At 38.3% G+C, this 16,457-nt stretch overlaps 1 protein-coding gene across 2 annotated transcripts in view; it reads right to left on the minus strand.

The window, feature by feature from the left end:
• Positions 1-279: 279 nt before the first annotated feature.
• Positions 280-16,457, minus strand: part of LOC149222364 (uncharacterized) — a 214,265-nt gene continuing 198,087 nt past the window's right edge. Inside the window, exons 7-9 of one of the 2 annotated variants that reach the window (XM_089385393.1) lie at positions 2,090-2,116; positions 1,875-1,993; positions 280-664 (exon numbers count right to left, since the gene is read on the minus strand). In XM_089385393.1, coding sequence (XP_089241519.1) covers positions 520-664; positions 1,875-1,993; positions 2,090-2,116 — 291 coding nt within the window. In that variant the 3' untranslated portion in view covers positions 280-519. The remainder of the gene's footprint in view (positions 665-1,874; positions 1,994-2,089; positions 2,117-16,457) is intronic. The other variant, XM_089385394.1, reaches the window with a different exon arrangement.

The following is a 16,457-nucleotide window of genomic DNA, read 5'->3' on the forward strand; positions in this document are numbered from 1 at the left end:
CATTTCAGATCACTTGTACAAAAATTTACACTCTCGAGAGAGATCATAACACCATCATTAGTTGAACTCTAACACCATCATTTGTTAAACTCTAACATGATACCTTAACATTGTAACCAATTAATCTTGTATATAAGAGGTTTATAGCTGAGGTGTCTTTCATAATTGAAAAAGGATTGGCACATTTATTAGACATCGTATAGTAGTAAACCAGATTTTAGTCTAAAATAACTGACACCTATAAATGCTTTGGAAAATAATAAAAAAATTGACGAGAAGTTGAAACACAAGTTCTAAATTTTGAATGCATTAGCTCTCGAGGCTCAATTGTAACTCCACGCTTATTAGGTGCCCACATTCTCAATGTGGCATGGCATGGAACTTCCGTTTGCTAAGCCAAATCCGTTTATTTAGAATTATATGCTGATAAAACATAATCGAAAGCACAAATCCTATTATCCAAATCCATTTACATGAAAAATTTATTAGCCCATCACAAAGATTCTTTGGGGCTTTTTTTCAAATGGCATGTTGGTGGAGGTCTCCGATATTTTCTTGTTTTTGTTTTTCCACGTCTTCTTCCTTTTGCTTTTGTGTCTTCACCACTATGACTGGGCAGGGACTATGGTGGGACAGAAAATCGCTGACGCTTCCAAGGAATGTTCTGCATAAAAGTTTAGATGGGAAAATATTAGTAAACAACCAGGCCATCATAAATATGGAACACTGTAAAAACCTAAAGCCATCAAGAAAATCTGAGCAGGTAGTCCACACAATGTAAGTGCAAAGATGCACCATGTACGGTTATACTTTAAGAAAAGAACCAGCACAATAGAAATGTTGAGAGAAATTTGAAATTTAGGTGATCGAGATTTACAACAATTCAGTAATCTGTTTTGTTAAAAAAAACACACACACCCATTAGTAATCTGTTTTGTTAAAAAAAACACACACAACCACGAGTAAATGTCTCGTATATAGAAAACTAAAGACATTATTTTTGGCTTTATAAAAAATGAACCGACATTGCCCAAAAGAGTCGCATCCTGCAGATGTTTCTGAACATTGAGCTCGCAAACTTGAGATCCATGTCTGGGTTCAGCCACTGGCATTTGGAGCATAAATTTGATTTTTTATGACAAGCTCTAGGAAATTGATGGGATGATCACTACTAGGCATCTAAATTATAATTTAATTGAACTCATTTTCATGCCCTATCTTTTGTGTATTTCAATTCGCCAGATATGGCTTTGCTGATTTGGCCAGAGTACATTCTAATATTTAATAACCCATGTCCCTTTTTATGTGCTGCGCTGGCATACGAAGCACTGATACTACAAAGCAGCATGCAATGGCGACAATATTGTAAAATAAAATAAATAATAAAAAAGAAGAAAGCATTCGACTCTCTGGGTAAACAATTCGTTATCATAGTTGATCTTTAGACATCCATAAACGAAGGGCGCAAGCTTGTTTGAAAGCTCTATAAATAATGAATGCATTAACGCTGCTCCAGAAGCCAAACGATTCCCGAAAAGCAATGATCATTCAATATTATAATTGGGTTTAATCTAGTGAATGCGGCACTTCAGTTTCAATGACAGTTAGAAGGTCTTCCTCAAAAATAGGGTTTAACCGTAAAGACGGGAACAGATGGCTTTCAGTGTCACACTTATAGAAAGGAAAGGGGTGAATGCCCATGCCTACAAACTTGCACACTATATACACAATTCCAATATATCTTTTGTTAGTCTCTAGTACACTACTCTTTTCTAAAACATCTTTAACTATAAAATAAATTCAAGCATCTGCACTATGCTGTCTGAAATAGAAGAAAAGGAATTGAAGGGGATAATCAATCACTTGCAACTTACCTTGCAAGCATGCCACGTCCATAGCTTCCAATGACAACTGCGTCAGCTTGTAAAGCTTGCAATCCCTCACAAACCCTTTGTTCTGTTGGCCCTGTCACAACCATACCTTCACATGGAATCTGCCAGATGAGAGAGGAATGGAGATTTTGCTATCAACACACTCGATACTAGTAAAAGAATGCATGATAGCTAGAAAATTTTAGCTTGCTAATTACCTTTTGAGGAATTGGAATGCCAATTCTCTGAATGATTAAAGAAAAACGCCTTAGAAACAGTGCAAACAAATATAATCCAGCATAATATAGAATTTTACAACTAATATCGTCAAATTCAATTTTCCCAAACATGTTTAATAGGTTCAAGAAATTTTATTTCAAAACACATTGGCCATGAAAGTGAGCCAAAGACATCCATTTCAATATTCAAAACTTACATCTTACAGTAGGAAGATAAACAATCGGAAGTGCATATGAACATTTTTAAGCATTAACAGATCAAATGATCCACAGTACAACAAATAAGCATGATGTGATCATTGCATTGAGATGTGTCATGAGTGAGTGTAACATTGACGTCATGTCCACCTTTTATATTAAAAAGGTATAATATAATTTAATAGTAACCACCCTGGATCCATCTTAACCACAGATTTATCAAACATTGAGAGGGATCATGTCCCTCAAGGTACATACTTGGGGCTTGGTAGATCTGGGCTTAAGATAGATCTAGGGTGGTTCATATGAAAACCAGTGGTTACTAGAAGTAGATAATTAAAATGGTAGTAGGCTCAAAGAGGAAGTACACGATTAGAATCAACTCCACATATGGTCAATTGACTATGGAAACATTGAATTTAATATCCTACAAACCAGACTAGATCAATCTTAACCTCGGATATATCAAGTACTAAGAGGGATCAAATCCTTCAAGAAGGAAACATTTTTACAATTTTTTTAAGTTTTATATTAAGATTTTCTTTTAATTCCTTAATGTGTTTTATATCAAGAGAAGAAAATTTACAATAGAGCTGAAGACAAAACAGGAGCAATGGAATCTGGTATCCTCTTCCTAAGAACTACTAGAGCAGCAACAACCTCGAAATAAGCTAAAGCATCTAATTCTTTGGCATCCTTAATCAGGAGATAGCCTTTGGCAGACAACTGCATACATACCGCTTGCCAACAAAAGTGATAAAACAATGGATTGAACAGAGTAAACATACTTTCGCAAACTTCCAGATGGTAAATAACCTTGTAATCTGAAGGCAGCCCCAAATGCCAGTATAACTAGATAGTATCAATGACCACAAGTCACCAATAAGAGTTGTGTGCCAGTGAAGATGTCTTTGAAACAACACTAAGTGTTGATCCTAAACATATCTCCAGCAAGTCTAGCAAACTTGCACTCAAATAGAATGTGTTTCAGGATCCCTGAGCAACTACAACGAAGTCTAAGGCCATCCATCAACCCACTCTTAGAAAGGCAGGTTTTGGAAGGCAGCCCCTGGTAAACAAATAAACAAAGCAAAAATGTGAAGCTTGTAACTGAGTCAGAGAGACCAAATATTATCCAACTGACAAATCCACTTATCGTCAAGGTTAGAAGATGCCCATCTGGCATTCAACACAAAAAGGAGAAAAGCTTTGTGGTATCACATGTTGAATTAACTTCCCAAAACTCCATCCCGAATCCCTCCAAAAAGGGCCCTATATATCTATTTTCATCTTATTATATCGTTCCTCACGAAGAGGCAAAATCCCATGTTGTCTTTGATAGAAAACTTATCAAAAGACAGGAGGCCTTTTGAAGAGCTAACTCTCTCCACCACTTCTGGTCCCCAAACGCAAAGTCCCAAAGATCCCTCAAAAAGAAAATCTCTTTCTTACTCAATGTACAAGCTTTAAATCTAGGACACTCAAAATCACATTTCCCCTAATGCAACCAGCTCCGAATAGAGTGCCACACCAAATCCCATCTTCCAGTGCTTCTAGAGAAGTTCCATCTGACCAAAAGGGGCGAGAAGCTTATAGGTCTCCCACATGCTCACACAAATGATTGATCTGGACACCTTCAGGAGTTGAGAGGATGAGATGATATCAAATAACCCAAAAGGTCCTTGAATCAAAACAGTAAATGCTAGGCACACTGTAACCAATAACGTGAGAGGATCTGCCATGAGGTACACCCTCATGGCCCCTAACTATCCATTTTGTAGCGAAGATACGAACTTGTGTAGCCACTTTAATATGGTCAAGACCACCTTCCACCTTGGGCATAAGTGAAAATATCCCTAAGGAACCATAGGGAGCCCCTCTCATCAAAACACTTGGAGCCAAGAACAAACATCAGGACCTGCTCCAATCTCTTGACTTGCACTTTACTCAAGAACCAACAAGAGACATTGTAGATATGGGAGGCGTTGAGAATAAGAGAGACCAAAATCTTGGACCGAAGTCATTCTAGGCACCAATTCCACATATCAAGTTTCAACACAGAAAGACTAATACTAAACTTAATCCCAAGATAATGGACAATCACTCCAGGTTTGACCTAATTCAATAATAAAGGTAAAATGCCAAAAATGGAGAATCCTCAAATCCTCAAGACCAACCAACCAACCAGTAGTTTATTTTCTATTCACGAACCATTGTCCCAAAAGCACTACAAAAAATATCCAAGCAACCCCTAGTAGCTTCCATCGAGTTCTAATCAAGGGCATCAAAAGGACAAAATTATCAACAAAATGATTATTAATCATTTCAAACCCATCCGAAAGAGAGATACCCTGAATTCTCCCTTGCATCCTATTTGACTCCAATAAGTGCCCCAAAGCATCAGCAACTAAAACATAAAAGTAAGGAGTAAGAGTGCACCCTCGGTCTAACTGAACAGTGCAGTGGAATACGTTCCATCAGAAGGTGTCCACAGAGACAAAAGATAACACATTGGAGAAGAGGTTAATCGTCCTAGTTTAATTGAACAGTGCAATGGAATACTTCGATCAGAAGGTGTTGAAGAAAACAAAAGCTAAGGCATTGGAGAAGAGGGTAATCATCGTTGCAATACAATTGGGTCTAAAATCGTGGCATTGAAGCATCTCCACGCTAAAGGACCAATCAACCATGTCATAGGCTTTGTCAAAGTCAATATTGAGAAATGAGGAATCCTAACCATTCTCCATGGCCTCCCATGCAAAATAACAATATCAAGAATGAACTTACCTTGGACACACCCTATCTACTCCCAAAAAAATCTGTGAAGCCAAGTTTTATATTCTAAGTGCAGAGGCCTTAGCCAAAATCTTGTAGCAGACACTAAGAAGAGTAATGGATTTCTATCCTCCAATGGTGTCAGGGGAGGCATTCTTTAGCATCAACTTAATTTACCCCTAGTTAAGAGAGGCTATCAAGTTACACAAAGAGAGCCTCCTTGGCCATGCAACAAATGTCCCCGCCAATTGTATTATGTTAGAATGCTCCAATATAGAGATATGCATGTTGGCTTGTTGGGGCCTGACCCAGGTTCGGAGTTAATTAGCCAAACAATTCCCTATACTACTGGCCCTTTCGGAAACAATCCGCAGAGCATGGACTGAGGTCTCACCCGAAGTAGTATGGGGGGTTGCTGGAACCTGCACCCTTGAGATGTCTGAGGGGTTGAATTGGTCCAACTGTTAATCCCTTCGTGCAGGTTACTTCGTGTACTTCCCCGTCCCTCGCGCCCTGATATACTTATCTTTGCGCAGCCCTAACCAGGGGCTGTGGGGCCTCCGCGCTGCTGGAGCAACACTCTGCACTATTCACTTATCTTCCTACACCAGTTAGTTATCTTCGCGTAATTGGATGCCTTATGTTATATTTATTTATACAACACATTCATATGAGTTCGCGCAACAAATAAACAATACACTTGTAAATTATACCCAATAGTACATAAAACAGGAAAAGATACACAAAAATATGATAAAACTTCTCTTTATTAATTCTTCCCACGGTTACAAACTCAACCTGCCCTCCGCACTCAGCTGCAGGGGTCCGCACACTCAGTTGCGGACTACTAGGGCTCTGCGCACACAGCTGTAGAGCCTTCTCCTACTCTACGACCCAAGACACACTTTACACTTCAACTCAAGCTCTTAGACTCCTCATGCTTCTTTTCCTTTCCTTCCTTAACTATCTTCTACACTTAGAGCCTCGCTCTATTTATACAATCCATCGTCCGCGGACCATGGGTGGATCTTTCAAGCCAGCATTACATTACAAAAACAAGGGCGGACAACCCTGTGACTCTATTATGACTTTGCGCTCCGCGCCCACAAATCGTGGAGCCTTTACAAAGGACTTGGTCAAAACTTGGGCTTTAAGCCCCAAAACATGCCTTGGGGGGATTCCACGCCCAACAAGCCCCCAACACAAACATCATGACTCACCCTCGAGTCACTCTGTCGGCGTGGAGATCTTCGTGCAGAGACCCTCCAACTCTGCTCGAACAGCTGCAAGGTCGGCAGCGCACTGAGCGACTACCTACTGGATCTCTTGTACCCGTTGTTCTGAGACCGCGATGTCAAAACTGCTTCCCTGGACCTGTTCCTGTGTCCCCTACATTTGTGCGAGCTTGCCTTCAATTGCTGCTGTGATAGTGAAGGCCTCGTTGATCCAAGGCTGAACGCGCGCCTTCAGGACTGCTTCTTTGTGCCGTGCTGCGTCCACCTGCTCTTTCAGTGCTTTAGCTTGTTGCATTCGTGCGAGCCTCTGAGTGAGGGCCACCGTCTGCGTGGTCCCTTTAACGTTGTCATACTGCTACTGGAGTTCACGCGCCTCTGTTTCTAAGCGCTGGATGTTGGGGTCCTCCTACAGATTCGTGAGGACCTCAAATGACTCCTCCAACATTCTGGTGCAGTCCCTTACTGCACTACCAATCTCTTCCAGCCCTGATGTAATAGCACTGGCGCGTTGTTCTCTTACTTCCGGAGGGGTGGACGGCTGCACCTTCAACTGCAGCTCTGCGATCTGAAGGTTCAGCTCCAACTGGACCTTAGCCATTTCTTCCTACGCCTCGCGCACCCCTGTTGCTAGTCTGTGGATGTGCGCCTTTGCTGGTGTGTCTGCTGGGATGGCCAACTCAAGGACCATCTGACAGGCTTCTTACATGTACCATCTGCCTGTTCTGCGACACCACTTCCTCGCGCTGCAAGCTCAACTGCTCCATGTTGATCTTTTGCTCGCTCAGCACTTGCAACACGCAACTTTCCCTAGCCCGCAGTTCTACAGTAATCCCATCTTGCAGAACGTATAGCATCTCCCGTGGGAGTGCAGCCATGTTGATCCCGATGCCTTTCAGTGCACTGATCATAGGCCTATCAGCCTCATTTGTTGTCACCAGTGCCCCTTCCGGCAGCACTATTGTATTTGTTGTCTGAGCGCGCAGCATCTGTTCTACTGCAGTTGTCCCTACTGCGAGGCTGGTCGAAAGGGTACCAGCCTGAGGAGTGCGCACCTGCAACTCCTGCAGCTACGCTCTGAGGGCCCCCAACACAATCTGGTTCTCTTGCGCGAAGCTTTGGAGGGCCTCGGAGGTGACATCGCGCACCGTCTCACCGATGTCGTGCAGATCACCCTCAGTAACGGTGATCGGGTCTATTGACCACTACGTGTCAACGACCCATAGCAGTACACGCCCTTTTTTCACAAAAGGGATAGCATCTGTTCGACGTGTCCATGCTATCCAACTATCATCATCATCCTGATCATCATGTTATGTGGTAAACCCTTTTTGCATGTGTAAATGGTAAATAATCTCAGCAGATCCGTGTCGTATATGTAATTGCCTAGGTAAACCTAATTTTTTGGTGACGATCTACATTCCAGGGGGTTTTTTGTCTCACCGATCCATTCTCGGATGGTCGGCAGAATTTCCTTCAGCCTTACCCCAAAAGCCGGAGTGGATTTTGTCACTAGGATCTTAGGGGAGTCCTAGTGTTTTAGATCGAGTCTATGTAAAAGTGATTTGGGAATAATCCTAACTATTTGGTTAGGTTATTTTATTACAAATTGTTTGATTTGCTAGATTATATTTGTGTCGCAGAATTGGGTAGTCTGTGAGGGTCATTTTCAGATGGGTTTTCCCCCTTGTAATGTAAAAAATGTGAAAATCATGATGTAAAGTGTCCTGAGGGTTGGAAAAATAATTTATCCCCTCATAGGTTAATTAATTAAATTTTCTGACCAAAATTAATTAAAATCCTAAGCTAGAAATTTATTTAATTATAGGTCCTAGGTAAATTTAAATTTTCCAAAGGCAAAATTCGTGGGTCCTTTAAAAAATAAATTTTAAAAAGGTCCAGGGACTAAGGTTAATTGATTATTTTGCTAAATTTTAAGTCTTTGGTCCCTGGGTTTAAGTCAAAGTCAAAATTTTGAGGAAATTAATTCAAAAATTTAATTTTTGAATTTATTAAAATGCATTTAATTGAAAAATTCGAAATTTCCGCAATAATTTAAAATTTCGACGGATGAAATTAAAATAAATTTTGATCCTCATCAACGGTCGAAATTGCTTTGACAAGGATCACTCGAACTAGCAGATAGAAGATTTATTTTTAAATAGGAGGTCATTTGTCAGTTGAGATGATCCGATCTCTGGATCATGTACGAAGCTCTCAAGCTCTCTTGTATACTTTTTTGAATTAATGCAAAAGTCTTTGGGATTCAATGTGCTATAGTGTTCATCTTCATGAATTTATGGTAACATTGTTTTAATTTCTGCTTAATATTATGTGAAAACTATCAATCAATAGCTCTCTTAGAATAATCTGAATACAGATATCTTATTCAGTTTGTTGGATCTAGGGTAACATTTTTAAATTCGATTGAAGTAGCAGGTATCTTTATTTCTTCAGAATTTTATTGTTGTTCTATTTCTCTACTTGATTTGATGGTTGATTTAGTGTTTGCAGAAGATCTCTCAGGTTCTCATTGAGCGTTTGGGGATAGTTCTCGGGTGGACCAGCCAACTCTCAACACATATTTTCTGAAGAGTTTACTTCATATAAGCCTCAGGATTTATCTAACGATAATCTTTTTTCTACAGGGTGTTTTTGGGCTAATACCTCTCTAAAATTTCAAAATCTTTTAAATAATTTGTGGAAATTTTGATAGATCTGGCTATTAAGAGCCTTAGATTATCAGATCTGGGAACAGAGTTGGACTCATACTCCTCAGATCTGATAGATCTGTAAATTATTTGTATAGATCTGTTGTTTACTTGTATAGATTTGAAATTTTGTAACATAATTTTGAATTTTAACACTTGGGTTTTTGAGATTTTCTCTATTTTTGTACATATTGGGTATTGGGTTTCTCTCTCTTCACCTGTGCAGAAATAGATCTGAGATATCAGTCAAGAAAATCTTCAAATCTAAGCTAGATCTAAACCTTGGAGGGCAAGATCTGGGCTCAAAGATTGTTTGTAGGAATAGATCTGAGAAATCAGCCAAGTAAATCTTCAGATCTGAGCTAGATCTAGACCCTAGAGGGCAAGATCTGGGCTCAAATATTGTTTGCGGGAATAGATCTGAGAAATCAGCCAAGTAAATCTTCAGATCTGAACTACATCTAGACCCTGGAGGGCAAGATCTGGGCTCAAAGATTGTTTGCAGGAATAGATCTGAGAAATCAGCCAAGTAAATCTTCCGATCTGAGCTAGATCTGGGCCCTGGAGGGCAAGATCTTATCCCAATTTTTTTTACAAGGCCAACCATTAAAGATTTTGCAATAAATTTGAAGATCTGAAGCAAAATAATTTTTTTCAGAACAAGGGTTTCAAGTTTTGGGGCTCCTAAGCCCAGATCTGCCTTCTCCTAGCCCAACGCTAGTTCTATTGGGCCTAGTGCTAGCTCTCATTGGCCCTAAATTCCCTTGCTCCATTTCTGATTTGAATATTTGATTTTCTGAAGCTAATCATTGTTGGTTTTTTGCAGAAAATTTGGTAAAAAATTGTGTTTCAGATATTGAAATTTTTTTGGCAACTTGGGCAAGTGATCTTCAAGGCCTAGGGCCTAAGGGTTTGATCTCTAAACCATTTTTTTCCTCACTGTTTGCTACAGCAGTCATATACCTTTCTAATAGTGGTGAAAAACACATCTAAGTGGTTTGAAATTAACTAAAAAAATTGTTAAATACATTAATAAGTCATTTATGTTTGATGTGTATCAAGAATTTGGTCTATATCTACATTTTGGGTCACTATTATCTCTAAATAATTCTGTTTTTGAAGTCTGACATATAACAGTGGAAAAATTTCATGTGGGTTAGCCTAAAATCAGTTCCTAAGTTGTCTAATACATTAAGGAATTAATTTCTTGAGTTGGACATTCATCATTAGGTTTATTTCATGTTTTAATCGCTGGCTGTAATAAGTATATCAGATCTGATATAATTCTGGAAATCACATCATAACAGACTGAAATTTTTTGATAATTCATGTGGGCAAGTTTGGAAAAATTTCGGTAAATTTTTGGCATAAAGATATCATTGATAGCTTACTATTTTCATTGTCATATTTCTCTGTTGTCATAAAATTTTTCTCACTGATGTCCTAAAAACTAATTTCTGAAAATTAAGTACTCTGTCATGGAATTGTAATATAATGCATATCCTTTGTTTCATAAACTAAGTATTTTTTTTGAGCATCTGTTGACATTGATATCGAATTACAAAGTTGTTTTTGTTCTCTTTGAGCTAAATTGTATCAAGAAGATTTGAAATAAGCTAGTGTTTTAACTATAGTATCTTCAAGAGTTTATTTTCTAAGTCTTCATCTAAAAAAAGGCGAGCATTTCATTTGGGTAATTGAGGGCTTTTGCAGCATAAGTGTTTTCCCATTCTCGAGTCTAACTTCATCTCATCTTCCGGTGCATTTGCATATAAGTTAACTTTGCATAGATAAAATTTACTTCCAAGCATAAGCTTGGTCGATAGACAGATAGATCTCCATCCGTCTTTTCTTGAGAAGCCTGTTTTAATAGTACTTAAAATGGTGACCTTGCAGTCGTCAGAGCCACAGTTCTCTGCAACGCCGGAGGCACTGGGTATGTTAGAATTTCAGGAGAGGTATCGTTAATCACACCTTAGTGTGCTTCTCCTAATTTTCTCTCTGCCAATTACTACGAAATCAGACTCAACACAGAAAGGATTGAAGGGTTCACATTTAAATAGGCATTTAACTAAAATTAACCAAGATTCTTGCATCTCACATTAGTTTTAGGATCTTCATTTCATATAAAATAGTCATTCATCTAAGCAGCAGTTGTTAATCGATTACTTGGTCTTAATTTCCCTAGCAAGATCGTTGACTCCATAAGGCACTGGTATCAATCGTTTAAAATCTAATCAAACCCTATAAGTCTTGCTAAATCTTAATCAAGTACTTGATCGCTTCACTGTGTCTCCCAAACTAGTTGGTTCCCAACTAGTTCTTCTTCATTCCACTTTTCCATAAGGTCTACCCCCCTAGTCTGCTGTAGGGAGACAACTTAAATAGAGAGATTGGGGATCAAGGTCACAGCCCCCGATCTAAGCCGTTGTCGTGGTGCCTAGACATTCTATGCGACAACATTTTTGGCGCCGTTGCCAGGGATATTTTATTCTTGGCATTTAAACGACTTTTCATTTCTCATCTTTTCATTTGGGCCGACAACGACAACATTTTTGGCGTTGTTGCCGGGGACATTTTATTCTCGGCGTTTCAACGACATTTCCTCATCATTCTTCTCATTTGTCATATTTTCATTTCAGCCGGCAACAACAACATTTTTTGGCGTCGTTGCCGAGGATAGAGTTTTTTTGTCCTTGGTTTCTCGACATCGTTTTAATCATCTCATATTTTCAGCCATTCATTATCCGGTCAAGCGACACAACATTTCCTGGCGTCATTTGATCTTTTCATCACCCTATCTTTCGTCATCTCATTAATCGTTTCATCTGCACTTTTAGCACTTGGACATTTCGGTTCATTTCTTGTTTGGGTGGCAACTCCACTTCCATTTATTATTTCTTAGACAAGAAGCCCTCCCTTATATCCGGTTGTTTGTTGCCTTTTGGATCCTAGAGTTAGATTCATGTTCAAGTGGCGACTCCACTTTCATTTTTTACAAGAATTTCTACTAGAAGCTCGCTTCTTTTGGATCTCTTGATTTTCTTGAGCACGGGTCTCTCTATCATCCATTTGGTCTCTCATTATTCCTTCAAGCAAGTCATCATGGATGATTCGTTTACCCCGTGTCATTTTACTGATTTTCTCCATGATATTCCGAAAGTGGCCATTCATAAATTGTCTTTGTTTTCGATTGGTGATTCAGTCGCTGTTAGAAAACATCTATGCAAGTTTACTCATACAATACTCAGATATTGTCGTTCTCCCCAATATGATCATGAAGATGTCAAAATGTGTCTATTTGCCTTTTCTTTAGAGGGTGATGCTTTGAATTGGTTTAATAATTGTCCTAAAGATTCTTTCGCTTCTTTACAAGACATCGTCAATGCTTTTAAAGATGGATATGGTTATCAAGATAGCTTGCCTTGTGCCCCTAAAATTATGCAATGGAATGAAAGTGATCTTGTGAAGGATCCTGCGATCGATGAAAGATTTCAAGACAATTCTCCATATCAGAATGTGCCATCCACTTGTACCGTTGCCGATCAAATCCATGACAGTGGGAAAATAGGGACAAGTTGTCAAATCAACGTCGACAATGAAAGGGAAAATGATAAGCAAATTATAGAAGAACTAAAGCAATTGGTTAAATACATGCAGTTTAGTCAAACACAGCTGGTAAAAAATATGGAGCTTAATCAATTTGTAATTGATTACATCAAGGATATGAGAACTTTATACACCCTCCTGGAAAAACGTGATAAGGAGATGGAAATCATGAAAGTTAAACACTCTGATCACGTAACCGACATGCAAAGTTAGCATGCTAAGGAAATGGAAACCATGAAAGCTAATCATGACAGGGAAATTAATTCTATGCAAAACAAGTTATTGGCCCTAGAGGAAAATATGACAATCATGGAATTCAATCATTCAAATCAAGCGACTGCCATGGAAGCACGTTATCAGGAAGAAATAAGTGTGATTCAGAACAAGTTATTTACTATGGATGAAGAAATGACCATCATGAGATTCGATTATAATAATCAGTTAGATATCATACAAGCAAATCATGAGAAAGAGATAAACTCTATGCAGCATTGCTTGATGACCATAAAAGCAGATAATGACAAAGTAATAAAAGATATGGAAGCTAGTCAGATATGTCTTCAGAATAAGTTATTGAGCATGGAGGAAGACCATGCCAAGGAAGTCAGTACTATGAAGGTTGAACACTCTAACCAGATGGATGCCATAACAATACAAGTACAGAAACTTCAGCATCAGTCAGAGGATGAAAGAAACAAGGAAAAATCAACAAATTATAAGACTCCCTATCTACTGCAGCAAGCTCCATCTTATTATGAGGTCCTTTGTTCCATTGAAAAGTGGCTAATTGAAGATGACCTCGATAAAATAGAAATTCATAATCAAGTTGATGCTCACACGGTTAATCCACCCGTCATAGAAGATCAAGTTATAACTCATGACACCTCTGAGGTTGATCCATCATTCTTGACAGAGCAGATGCAGAATGAAGAGAGACATGTCATGCATATCTTACATACTTCATCTGAGAGTTTTGAAAAGGAATGTTCCACATCGTCAGTGATACAGCCTACCACAAAGAAAAAGCACAAGAGAAAGAGAATGAGAAATTGATTTGATGCATCAAATGGCCGCAAGCAGCTTGACTTTCGGATAGGAAAAAGTCCCACCGTGTGCAGGATTGGACATGGCACATCCGAGAAACAACCGACGGACTTGCCTGAAAGTAGGCAAATGCTCAGTATGCACTATATTGAACGCATCTGATGCCATGGGGCATCTTTGTATTGAATTTCTAACCTTATGCCCTGTTATTTTAGTATTTCATTTTCTAGTTAGATTTGGTTTTTCATGTTGTTAGACTAGTTAATAAATGAAGAGCTTATATTTTTCTTATGCTTAACGTTATATGATGATTTCTTGGATGGACGCTACTTATGTTATATTATGTGTTGTGTGGATGCAGATTCTGGATTCTCACATTACTTCGTTGTAGCAACGTGTCCCCAAGTAGAGCCAGATGTTGACCACTACATGTTAACGACCCATAGCAATACACCCCTTTTTTCACAAAAGGGATAGCGCCTGTTCGACGTGTCCATGCCATCCAACTATCATCATCAGCTTGATCATCATGTTATGTTGTAAACCCTTTCTGCATGTGTAAATTGTAAATAATCTCAGCAGATGCGTGTCATATATGTAATTGCCTAGGTAAACCTAATTTTTTGGTGACGATCTACATTCCGGGAGGTTTTTTGTCTCACCGATCCATTCTCAGATGGTCGGTAGAGTTTTCCTTCAGCGTTACCCCAAAACCGGAGTGGATTTTGTCACTGGGATCTTAGGGGTGTCCTAGTGTTTTAGATTGAGTCTATGTAAAAGTGATTTGGGAATAATCCTAACTATTTGGTTAAGTTATTTTATTACAAATTGTTTGATCTGCTAGATTATATTTGTGTCGCAGAATTGGGTAGTCCGTGAGGGTCCTTTTCAGATGGGGTTTCCCCCTTATAATGTAAAAAATGTGAAAATCATGATGTAAAGTGTCCTGAGAGTTGAAAAAATAATTTATCTCCTCATAGGTTAATTAATTAAATTTTCGCCCACGGGGCTTTGGATTGACGGTGAATGGGTGCCTTGTTAAGGCACTCCTTGCGATAGGTCACCGGTTCAAATCCCCCGTGGGTACTTAGGTTAGTCTTAACTTAGAAAAAAAAAAAATTAATTAAATTTTCCTGGCCAAAATTATTTAAAATCCTAAGCTAGAAATTTAATTAGTTATAGGTCCTAAGTAAAGTTAAATTCTCCAAAGGCAAAATTCGTGGGTCCTTTTAAAAATTAAATTTTAAAGAGGTCCAGGGACTAAGGTTAATTGATTATTTTGCTAAATTTTAAGCCTTTGGTCCCTGGGGTTAAGTCAAAACCAAAATTTTGAGGAAATTAATTCAAAAATTAATTTTTGAATTTATTAAAATGCATTTAATTGAAAAATTCGAAATTTCCTCAATAATTTAAAATTTCGACGGATGAGATTAAAAGAAATTTTGATCTTAATCAACGGTCGAGATTGCTTTGACGAGGATCACTCAAACTAGCCGTTGGAAGATTTATCTTTAAATAGGAGGTCATTTGTCAGTTGAGATGATCCGATCTCTAGATCGTGTACTAAGCTCTCATGTATACTTTTTTGAATTAATGCAAAAGTCTTTGGGGTTTCAACGTGCTATAGTGTTCCTCTTCATGAATTTATGGTAACATTGTTTTAATTTCTGCTTAATATTATGTGAAAATTATCAATCAATAGCTCTCTTGGAATAATCTGAATACAGGTATCTTATTCAGTTTGTTGGATCTAGGATAACATTTTTAATTTTGATTGAAGCAGCAGGTATCTCTATTTCTTCAGAATTTTATTGTTCTATTTCTCTACTTGATTTGATGGTTGATCTAGTGTTTGCAGAAGATTTCTTAGGTTCTCATTGAACATTTGGGGATAGTTTTCGGTTGGACCAGCGAACTCTCAACACATATTTTCTGAAGAGCCTACTTCATATAAGCCTCAGGATTTATCTAACAATAATATTTTTTCTACAGGGTGTTTTTTGGCTAGTACCTCTCTAAAATTTCAAAATCTTTTAAATATTTTATGGAAATTTTGATAGATCTGGCTATTAAGAGCCTTAGATTATCAGATCTGGGAGCGGAGTTGGACTCATACTCCTCAGATCTGATAGATCTGTAAATTATTTGTATAGATATGTTATTTACTTGTGTAGATTTGAAATTTTGTAACATAATTTTGAATTTTAACACTTGGGTTTTTGGGATTTTCTCTATTTTTGTACATGTTGGGTATTGGGTTTTTCTCTCTTCACTTGTGCAAAAATAGATCTGAGAAATCAGACAAAAAAATCTTCAGATTTAAGTTAGATCTAGACCTTGGAGGACAAGATCTGAGCTCAAAGATTGTTTGTAGGAATAGATCTGAGAAATCAGCCAAGTAAATCTTCAGATCTGAGCTAGATCTAGACCCTAGAGAGAAAGATCTGGGCTCAAAGATTGTTTGCAGGAATAGATCTGAGAAATCAGCCAAGTAAATTTTCAGATCTGAGCTAGATCTAGAGCCTGGAGGGCAAGATCTTATCCAATTTTTTTTACAAGGGCAACCATTAAAGATTTTGCAATAAATCTGAAGATCTGAAGCAAAATAATTTTTTCAGAACAAGGGTTTCAAGTTTTGGGGCTCCTAAGCCCAGATCTGCTTTCTCCTAGCCCAATGCTAGTTCTATTGGGCCTAGTGCTAGCTCTCATTGGCCCTAGATTCCCTTGCTCCATTTCTGATTTGAATATTTGATTTTTTGAAGCTAATCATTGGTGGTT

Source organism: Pinus tabuliformis, chromosome Q (genome assembly GCF_031772625.1).
Source record: "Pinus tabuliformis cultivar Carrire ecotype Pingquan chromosome Q, CPIR1, whole genome shotgun sequence".
NCBI classification, from domain to species: Eukaryota; Viridiplantae; Streptophyta; class Pinopsida; order Pinales; family Pinaceae; genus Pinus; species Pinus tabuliformis.